Source organism: Xiphophorus hellerii, chromosome 12 (assembly GCF_003331165.1).
Source record: "Xiphophorus hellerii strain 12219 chromosome 12, Xiphophorus_hellerii-4.1, whole genome shotgun sequence".
Taxonomy (NCBI): domain Eukaryota; kingdom Metazoa; phylum Chordata; class Actinopteri; order Cyprinodontiformes; family Poeciliidae; genus Xiphophorus; species Xiphophorus hellerii.
Genome location: NC_045683.1, coordinates 21473353 through 21484515, shown reverse-complemented (window position 1 = coordinate 21484515; position 11163 = coordinate 21473353). Strand labels below are relative to the sequence as shown.

General features: G+C 39.6%; 2 protein-coding genes across 2 annotated transcripts; both read left to right on the top strand.

Moving 5' to 3' along the window:
* The first annotated feature begins 372 nt into the window (after nt 1-372).
* On the top strand, nt 373-2830 carry nkx2.7 (NK2 transcription factor related 7). Its single transcript, XM_032578341.1, has 2 exons — nt 373-837; nt 2319-2830. Exons 1-2 carry the CDS (start codon nt 576-578, stop codon nt 2828-2830), a joined length of 774 nt encoding a protein of 257 aa, XP_032434232.1. The 5' UTR covers nt 373-575.
* Nucleotides 2831-10061: 7231 nt separating this feature from the next.
* Nucleotides 10062-11163, top strand: nkx3-1 (NK3 homeobox 1). The gene is made up of 2 exons (XM_032579488.1): nt 10062-10311; nt 10559-11163. The coding sequence occupies exons 1-2, from the start codon at nt 10119-10121 to the stop codon at nt 10954-10956; spliced, it is 591 nt and encodes a 196-aa protein (XP_032435379.1). The 5' UTR covers nt 10062-10118; the 3' UTR covers nt 10957-11163.

Below are 11163 nucleotides of genomic sequence, written 5' to 3'. Positions count from 1 at the left end.
TTTACATAACTTTCCCTTTTTTCTCCCATTTTCTCACTGCATTGTATTGACTTGTATTTTTCTTTTATTGTTAGCCAGCTGGTTTTGTTTGTTGCTTGAAATTAATAATTTAACAAAAAAAACCACTTTTTTTTTTAAATGCCTTGTTAAGTAAATAAAAACCTGTTCATCTTTCTGAGAAATAAAGACAATTTTGATATAACTTTGGTTCTTGTTGATGGCCACACATTACTTCAGTGCCTCCTACATCTTAATTGGGGTTCTTAATTACACCACCACATTGACAGAAGGGCGGATGTGATGATAGGTGTTCCTGTAAGATGAGAAGATGGGGGAGCCGCAGAAGTGTGCGCGCAGTCTCCCCGGGTGTTGGCCCCTGTGTCTCAGACGGACTGATTTCTATCTCACTTGTTCATTAGCAGGACCTTTGGATGGTTTAAATCCTCAGAGGCCCCCTCACTTATCAGTTAGTGACGAGTTTCGCCCGGCAGCGCCTTCGGGATCAGCTCCAGCACACCAGTGAGTAAAAAAGAAATAAAAAATTTAAAAAATAAAGTTTCAAACGCCCGCAGCAAATGATGAGGATGCATCCCAGTTCCACGACCTCCACCCCGTTCTCTGTTAAGGACATTTTGAAGTTGGACTACCACCAGAACGAGTATGAAAATGATCTTCCGATGATGGACCAAGTTGTTCCGATGCGTCAACATCAGCTGATGCGCGCTGCCTCCAAAAGCGACGGGTTTTATGACGCTCAGTCTGAGCGGTGCGTTTATGGGATGCAGGAGAAGATCGCCGTTCACAGATCAGCAGCAGAGGAGGAGATGAATGAAAAAGGTGAAATCAACAGAACTGTTACTAATAATAATGATTTAAAAAAAAAATGCACTTATGGTTTGTTTGGTTCCATATACCAGCATACCCACACTGTTTCACATTTTCGTTATTTTAGTGTATTATTTTATTTTTGTAAAATGCATTTTCATTTTGTAAACAATAATATGTAGACAATGCCTTTTACAATTTTATCCAAAAGTCTAAAGTAGGTTAGTCACCTATTTATCAGCCTGAACAACAAATTGTGGCCAAAAACAGGAATAAACAGATGTGTTAATGTTTCTTTTTATACAAAAGTAACAATTGAGGAACTAATTTAACTTAGGCTTTAAATTCCGACCACCACTGTAGTTTTGAAATGTAATTTATTCTTTTCTCTTTTTGCGTGTACAAGTCCAGTTTTAAACATGTGACAGTGTGTGAACCTATTTAACAAACTATTCAAATGTAATCATTGAATCTTAAAATAAAGTTTTCTGTTGTATTTTAGCAAACTGAGATGAGTATGAATGACCCAATTTTAACTTCTTATTGACTTAGCCACAACGAGCAATAAAAGTCCACTTAAATTGTATTAATCTAAACAAATCAGAAACAATGAAAACAAACAAAAAAAACCATGCACAATCAACATATCAATACAAACAAGACAATGGCTGGATTTAAAATGTTTGAATTAAGAATCATTTTTCTTTCTACATATTTAATACCACCAATCTCAGAACGATTAATACAGAATACACGTATTCATCAAGAATACTGTTTCACAACTGTATTCATTAGTGGCCACACAGTTCATGGATGCAGACTATCAACTTTATTGGCTGGGCTCCTTCTTAGCACGACAGTCCACCCTAATGACACCTTCGGTATTTGTTTCATGAAATTATCTATCCTAATCTCCAATGTTAAAAAGGAAAAAAATGGTTTGTGGTTGACCAAACCGCAAACCATTCAAGTTACCATACTGCAATAATTCAAGTTACTATATCAAGTTTGCTGGTAAAGCTGTTTCCATACAGCTAAAACATGCATACACACAGACAACTAAGCTCCAGGTTATTTAAAGGTTTTACTACAGCATCTTATGGTATTGGTTTTGAGCCCTAGTCCTCAGGACCCACACTATTCTGCAGGTTTTATGTGATTAAAATTAGAAAGGATTCCTTAGATATGGGACACTCGCTCAGATTGTATTGAAAGTGATGATGATGATGATGTTCCTAACAAGAAAATTCTGCTTGAGGTCCCATTCAAACTTTGTCTGTTTTATGTCTAAGGCATAAAATGCAATTGAAACAATAACAAATTTAACTCGGTGGCCGGTAAATTTTGATTTCTGACCACTAAAGAAATAACGTAGTTCATCATCAACTACTGCCTCAAACATGAAACTTTGCACATAAATATATATACATGCATAGCCGGAATTAAAGTTTGTGTCCAACTTTAATTGAATTACCTTTTTTTCCTCGCTGCAGACAAGTGCGGCCCCGGCTCTTCGCCTGTCTGTGACAGTGACGCTAAAAGCAGAAGCAGGCTGCGCCGGAAGCCCCGGGTCCTCTTCTCTCAGTCCCAGGTGTCCCAGCTGGAGAGGCGCTTCAGGCAGCAGCGCTACCTGTCCGCCCCGGAGAGAGAGCACCTGGCCGAGACTCTCAAACTCACCTCCACCCAGGTCAAAATCTGGTTTCAGAACCGGCGGTACAAGTGCAAGCGTCAGACGCAGGACAGGTCCCTAGAGCTGGCCGGGTTCCCACCCGCACCGAGGCGGATAGCGGTGCCAGTGCTGGTGCGGGACGGGCAGCTGTGTGGCGCAGGTCCCTGCCATTCTGGGCCTTACAGCGTAACTCTGGGACACTACAGCCCCGTGTTTGACAGCGGAAACAGCGACCTGTACGGCTGCAGGTACCACTGCGTGTCCAGCTGCAGCGGCCAGCTGTCGGATTCAGCTGACTCTGCTCCGCCAGCTTCAGGCTTCTTTACTGGGTGTTAGAGGCTGGTGATTTACACTTCTTCACTACTTTCACTGTTTCCCGCAATTGTAGCTACCTCAAGTTCATATATAATTATTTTATTTCTATTTTGTTGTTTATACTATCATTTAAATTGCATTTTTAATAAATAAAAAATAAAAATAGATTACGTTTGTTTATTTTGTTATTCCCTCCACCTCTAGTCGTACTCCCGGGCTGTGACCCTGCATGGATAAGCGGGTATAGAGAGCCCGTGGATTTAATGTTTATTCAAGCCGGTGAATGTTTATTCACTCTTTACGCATGCGTGAATCAAATTTTACGGCTTGGGGTATCAGAAGGCGTTTGACGAGCTTCACAGTTTTATCAAAGGCAACCATCGAAGAGCTAATGGACGAAGACGAAGCGACATCCGACCTGGCAGAGCTGCTTTATCAAACCGAGCTCATTATTGTCCCATTCACAAACCCACAGAGTGCAGAGTCGCTGATAAGGCCAGAGAGCCTGTCTTGTCTCGCGGCTCCTGCTTGGTAAACAATGCCTCAGACTGAGTGGCTCTTAAACTTTTTCAAACTTTCAAGAAGAGAAGTTGAGAATTGGATCTGTCACTCAATCATGAGCTGTAGATTCGTGGGGAGATGTTCCACAGTCGTTACAGCCTGCTTGTTTCTTTTCAGATTATTTGAACGGGTGGAAATAGTTTCAGTTTCTCGGTTTCTCAGTAAAAGAAAGAAAAAAAGTGTGTTTTGATGTAACTTTGAATGGCTGAGATTTAAAGAAAGGAAGCACTTCCGCACAAGCTGAAGCTGCATCTCAGCTGCCGAGATAAGAATGAAGCTGTAGACAGAGAGGAGACGGACTGATCATCAGATAATAATGTCTGTGGTGGGGTGTGTGGGTGCTGGTTGGATGGATAGATTTGGGGTGTGTGTGATAGTTCTCCTTTTGGCAAATGAGAGAAACTCTTAAAACAAATGTTGAAACAGTTATTTCCTGCAATTAGGTCAGAATAAAAGGCAAAACAAATGAATGAACAACAAATAAAACACTGAACTGAAACACATAAATAAAAGGGTTTTGTAGAATAGAATAGAATAGAATAGAATAGAATAGAATAGAATAGAATAGAAATAATCTTTATAGTCTTTCAGTGAGGAAATTCAGGCGTATCCGCAGCAAATTGGCAGACATTAAGGGATGGAGAATCATGCAAAAATAAAAATAAACAGAAGTGATAACATTGTGTGCAGAAAGTGCAAATTTAAAAAATACTGTACAGTTATAAAATAGCACTGGCTACTCTATGCAAGCTAAATGTCAGTACCTTTGAGGACAGTTATGGCAGTAACATCAGAAAACTTCTGAAGGTGGAAGCCTGGAGGGTTAATGGAGAGAGTGGCTTGTAAAAAGTATAGTCCTGTGTACTCACTTACTGTGAGCAACCAGTGAGGTAGTCCAGAGTGTACTGTGGTGGACATGTGGTGGTCCACTGGTGACTGTACCAGTGGACACTGAGATATCCTGGCTAGACACTGTTAGAGACACTGGAGGACTGAAAGAACAAGGTCTTCCGTTGATGTTCACTTTAATATAAAAGATTACCTTTAAAAAAACATTTAGCTTAGACTGACATATGTTGTGTTCAAGTCTAAGGTAATATTTTTGTTTTTGTCATTTGGGCACTGAACAAGTCTTACACAATATGTATGCAGTCAACTGGACATGGACACATAGCATTAGTGTGCAATGTGGTGGCAGCCATTAACAATGAATAGCAAACGCTGATTAAAGCAAGGCATCATACTCATTGGAGTTGTAACTGTTTCATCAATTGACATGCTGCATTTCAAAGGTTGACATTTCAGTCAAGTAGGAGTTTTATGTCTTTAATTGTCATTGATATGACCCACATAAAAACAGATGGCATAATAATATAATAAAATCACTCAATAAATAAATCAGCATTATTAAAAAGTCTAACACCATAAAGCTAATGTGTGATCATATAAACTGAGAACAACTGAGACCAGCTCCTCTTCTACTTTGAAAGTCTGACTGCAGTGGGTATTAATAATTTTTAGCAGCTGGGCAGTCTTTCTTTTGATACTTCATGTATTCCACATGATTACATTGTGAAAGGACCTGTGATTGTCCCTGTTGCTAAGAGCATATTTTGAATAACTTAATAAAAAAATACACTCACAAACTGATCAGATTACAATTTGTCACAGCCGACGAACAGAACGGCTGTAACAGCCGGAAACTTTCCAACTTTTCAACTTTCCAAAGTTTGCAAATTTTGGAAACTTTGCAAACTTTCCAAAGTCGGTATCTGGAACAACAACAACAAAAAAAGCGTCATCTTTTATTGTAGTTAGAAAGCTTGACATGTAAACACGGCCGAACGGCTTTTTAAGACAAAAATGGACGGGGCTTGATTACGTTGTGGACATGAGGGTCCATTTAAACGAGGGATGACGCGAGTTTAGACGCGTCATCCCTCGCGTGAAAGACCTATTATGATTTAGTGAACTAGAATTGTCATGCCGTTCCATCAGCTTCATGCTGTATTGCTCTGTTTTTATAACAGTATTCAAGCTGGTCAGATAAGCTGTTGTCTATGATTGCATCTGAGATGATTTACAAATCAAATAACTGTGCTGTATCTACATGTAGATCATTTAACCAAAGAAATGCTATATTTCTTAGCAGAAATGCTAGATGCATGCTAGATGAATGAGAAGTAACTAGCAGTTAATTGTCTCTAACGTGTCCATTTGAAAACAACATGTTGATCTATTGTGGCGCTTTAGACTACAGTACTGCTGGAGATTTGAGGCTCCCTCTAGTGGGAGAGTACCTTCTCTTCCATCCCTTCATTCTAGTGGAACTTTTAAGTCCATGCAGACTTCAGTGTGGAGCTGGCATTTATCCATATCTGGCTTAATGTTAAACCTTCAAATGAAAAAAAAATAATAATGAAGAAAAACATATTTTAAACATTCCAGAAATTATTAAGATTGAGCTTGGGCTCAATTCTGTCCCTAATTTATAACCTGAGGGTGTTAAATAGCCTGTAAATGTCATGGCTTTATTCTTTTCCAACAAATGCAAATGTATGTAGCTGTCGGAATGAAAGATTTTGTCAAACAACAGTACATTTATTAAATATGCATCGCATCATCTCTAAATAGCTGAAGATGAATAAAGAATGGCATCTATGAAGAAAAAATTGCCCGAAACACCTTGTTCAGAATATATGACAGATTGAATAAAAAGGCTTACCACTGTGTTCAAAATCAGTTCAGATAAACTGAACAAAATAATGTATACGATTTTAAATAAAATTTAAAAAAAAGCTTGAATCTTACCTACGTGGGTTTAAAAAAAATCATATTTATGACCTGGAAGACTCTGAAGCAGAAACATAAACCTTCCACAACCTGTACCTCTTTAAAAGTTCTTGTGCTGAAGTACAGAGCTTTAAATAGTCAGGTCTGATTATCTTTGTCAGGTTTTAACTAAATACTCTGCTGCTCGTGGCCTTCGTTCTCAAACACAGTCTCTTTGGTTGTTCCACGTACGTGGCTAAAAACCCAAGGGGCATTTTATTCAGTAGCCCCAAGGCTGTGGGACACTTTGCTGTTGCAGCTCTTTTTCACTGACTGTGGAGGTTTTTAAAATAGCAACTAAAAGTACTTTTATTTTCCCAGGCTTTTATGTCATGATTTTATTGTGTTTCTTGTGTTTGTTTCCTGCTTTGCATAGTTTAAGGTTACTTTTTATTGTACCGTGCTTTGTGATTTTATGTCTGATAAAAGCACCTTATGAATAAACTCTACTTACTTACTTAATGTTGATCATGTACCACATACTGGCCTATCATAAATCTGATGACACATCTGTTATGTCACAGAAATCGTTTAAAGAGACCATACTAGTTTTGCGTGAAGTTGTAACTCACATGACGAAAACTGTTGTCAACCCGACAACAGCACAGGAGTCTGACAAATGTACTGTTAAGTTACAACAATCTCTGCCTGTCATCACAGACAATGAAATAACAGGGGAAATGGCAGAAGACTGATGGCACAGCGACATGCAGCAGCTCAAAGAAAACATTGTCACCACAAAGTTTAAACTGTGGAAGACAAATGCCTTTCTGGGTTAAAAGGTCGGAAGCGCTGCGATGTCATGTCTGATGTGCAACTATGCAGTGACATATCTACGAGGTGAATGCTTAAAACACAATACCTGACAAGGAAAGGTTGCTAGCTTAAAAAGACGGCAATCATGGGGATTGTTAGAGAATCAGAGTAAGGATCGTCTTCCTCCCGTATTGTCGCAGAATAAGGGCAGATGACTGCATCGGTGTGCTCGCTCAAAAGAGCTGTTTCAAATGTAATCCCCCTCTAGAATAACACGTGCGCTGACTCTTACGGCTCGCTTTTGTTTATGCTTGTGTCATCACGCAGAGTGCATGAGGTTTCCTCTTCTGACACACGAAGAAGGTTCAGAGAAAAACCAACCAAGTTTGGGACGTCGTCCTGAAGTCACATCCTGTTTAAATACATTTAAGCAAAATTTGCGCTTCTGCCAAAGTGAAAAAGGTTTTTGTTTTACAGAAAATACCACCCCAAAAAAACTCCAAGGGATTGTAGAAAACAAAAGAGATATGGAGTCTAGACAATAAGATAAAGGATCTCTTTACCATTCAACATACCTGAGACAGCTGTAGACAAGGTCAGGGTAAAGAGTATCACATAGAGGATCTTAACACTGTGTTGACAAGACAATAGGTTAAAGAGGAAGCTGAGTAGATATGCTATTCCAGCGAATCACCATAAGCAGCATTTAAATATGTGTGATTGCCAGTGTAATTTACATGACTAACGATGTTTTCATTTTAATAAAGCAGGGATGATACAGGACCTCGTCAGTTTCAGACTACGGTTGATGCGTGAACAGAGTCAGCAGGACCAGAAGGCAGCAATGGGGTCATGTTTATCATACCCGAAATCATGGATCGACTAATGAAGCATTAAATCCCAGAGCAACACGGACACCTCCAGTAAACATCTCAGCCGCCACAGAGAGGTCACTCTGCACCGCAGAGAACAACAAATAAACATCTAGAAACAATGAGCGCATCCATTCAGGAGCCGGCCTCAATGTGTCCAACTCATTAGTGCTCATGGAGGCCTGACCACCCACTCTGACCCCCACCCTTCCCACTCTGCCCATATGCTGCAGACAGTGGTGTCTCCCTGAGGCCACTGGGCTCCTCGTGCTGAGCTGACGGGTTTGTGGGGATTAAGACGTAAATCCATTTAACTGCTGTGGCACCAAATACTTAGAGAGTATGTGTGTCTGGAGCAGAAGGTTTTATCTTTCATCCTTTCACCCCAGGAAAGCTACAAACTTGTCTCATTTTTTTTAAAGTATGTAACTGTACAGCACCTCTCAAAAATATTCATACTCCTTGAGATTTTTTTATTCATTCCCACAAAACAAGCAAAAACGTATCTATGTTTTATTTACAGACCAACACTAAAAAGCTCATGTTATGTAGTCCCTTGTAATTTAATCTCAATGTAAATTCAACTGTGGTCAGATGGTTGACAGGGAACATCAGAGAAGAAACAGCATCATGAAGACTGAGGAGCTTCTGGTTATTATGATAGAGATGCAGGAGGCAAGCAGTTCATGGTTTGTCACAAATGGCACAGAAAACAGGTAAGAGGAAGGAGCTCTGGCCGGATCAGAACAGAACTTTACTTTTTATCAAACATACAAAACGCCGTGAGTGGTGGAAAGCAAACACTTCACATCACTACACAATGTTCACTGTGAACATGCGGCTGGCAGCATCATGCTGAGGAAATGCTTTTCTTCAGCAGGAAGAGGGAGAACTGGGCAGAGTTTAATTACATCTGGGAAGACAGATGTAGTTAAATGCAGGAAAGTCCCTTGATAAAAATAAATTATGTTGCAGAAGACTTAAGACTGGTGCAGAGGTTCAGCTTCCTACAGCACAAAAGCCTAAACATGAGAATCAGGGGACCAGAAAACAATGTTCACAGACACTTTCCATGCAAATTGACTGAATGTGAGCGACATTGAAAAGAAGACTGGACAAAATTTGGGTTTCTAAAGCTGGTAGAGACAAGTACTACAGAGTGTTGAGTTAATGGGCATGCCACACCTTTCAGATTTTTACTTGTAAAATATTTTTGACAGGAATAGATCCTTCTGCCTTCCAATTATACACAGCATGGGTTAGTATATCACAGAAAATCTTAAAGTACATTAAATTTAGTGGTTAATATCAAACTGTTTCAGTAGATTTACACATGCAGGGAATACATACAATACATTTATACATTTATACAGGGCAAAACTATTTTGTTTAACCACAGATTGCAAATAAAAGCAGATTGAAACAGTTTTTCAAATTATGACATAACTATTAGTTATGCACTACGCCTCATCTTGTTAATAATGTTTCAGAAAACTAGAACCAAGTAATGGTCTTAGATTATTTCCTTGCAAGTTCCTTATAAGAAAAGCACAGAAAATCTTCAAAATACAGTATTTTTAGTGTTTTGCTTTCCATTTTTTAAATTTATTTTTAATTTTTAGATAGTTCAGAGTAAAGAATAGAAAGACATTATTTTAAAAGTGTGTGTGTGGGCGTGTCCGGGGGTGTACGTAGGGGTGTCCGCGTGTACATTCATGCATATATCCAATTTATCCAAGCTGATAGTTTCCAAAAAATAATATTTGTTTTGTTTATCTGATTTTGTCTCTTTAAAAATGTAAAGACACTGCAACAAGAAATTTACTTGACAATATTTTTGTTAATACATTTTCACCAAAATCCAGTGTGTGGTGTGTTCGTGTGCTGTTGGAGATCTGTTGCCTGATTGTTTTTTCGTCTGTCTTTATAAAGTCGTACCAAGTAAACGCTCCAAAAAGCCAACAAAATACAAAAAAAAAGTTTCTGCTTTCGGTGTTTCACACTAGAAATTAATACTAAAACATCAAAACATTAGAACTAAACAATTACAACACTGATTTTGAGGAATGATAATGATTTTAATCTCTGAAATTCCAGTAAGATTTCTCCACAGAAGTCGACAAAATGATTGTCAGCTTGACCCACCCCTCTTTCACTTCAGTCTGGCTGAACCCGCCTCTTCCCTACATATAAATTGAAACCTCCTGAGAGTGTGAGAACACACACGCTGCTTTAGCAAAGCCTCAGTCTTCTGGTACCGACAGGTCTCCGATTTCTGGGATCACTGGATGGAAATGTCTGGTACAATCAAACCTGTGACGTCTTTCCTCATTGAGGACATCCTGTCCAGTAAGAACTGCAAGAGAGTGGACGGCAAATGCAGCTCGCCAAGGAGGGAAAAATGTTCCGACTGGAGAGAGGAGTCTGAAAAGTTGTCAACACACCTTTATCCTGAGGAATCTGCCTTTGGAATGCACACAGGTGAGCACCGGCGTGCTTGAAATAACTGGAGGGTTAAGTATAGGGAATCTGTCAACGGTTTTGCATGCGATGTTGACGAGCTAATTCAACATCTCTTTGGGATTTAGGAAATGGTAGCAATATTGAGTTAAAAAATAGATCGCTTCAATTTGTCTATTCTGCGTAATTCATAGTGATCACAAACCTAACAAACTTACTAAAAAACTAAACAGCAGACCTATTTATATGTCTGCTCTGTCCTCCACAGAGTCTCCGGACACGTCCCATCCCGGCTCCTCAGAGTCGAGCTTTTCCTCCCCAGGAAAACAGAAGAGGTCCAGAGCGGCCTTCACGCATCTTCAAGTGCTTGAACTGGAGAAAAAATTCAGCCACCAGAAATACCTATCAGCCCCAGAGAGGGCCCATCTGGCCAGCACCTTAAGACTGACCGAGACCCAGGTCAAGATCTGGTTTCAGAACAGGCGGTACAAAACGAAACGAAAGCAGCAGACTGCAGAGCTCTGCAAGGATGCGTACAAAGCAGACGGACTGGGCTTGAGAGAGGATTTGGTCAGAGCATCACTATTAACCTCCTTCTGCAAAGCCTACCAGTACAGACCCTACCTGTGGGACTACAGTGGAGCCTGGGGGCCAATGTTGTGGTAGAAAAGTCACGACAGATGATAATTATCCAATGCTAAGGGACTTGAAGTTTCTTCTCTTTTAAGTAATACACTTTGAACTGCCTGGATGCTTCTCTTTTCATATAATAATGTTGTCCAAAGAAGCAAGCTGTGTGTTGCATGGATGGTGACCTGAATCAAACTGTTTGGCATTGGTGATTATTTCATTAATAAATTATTTTTTGCTGAA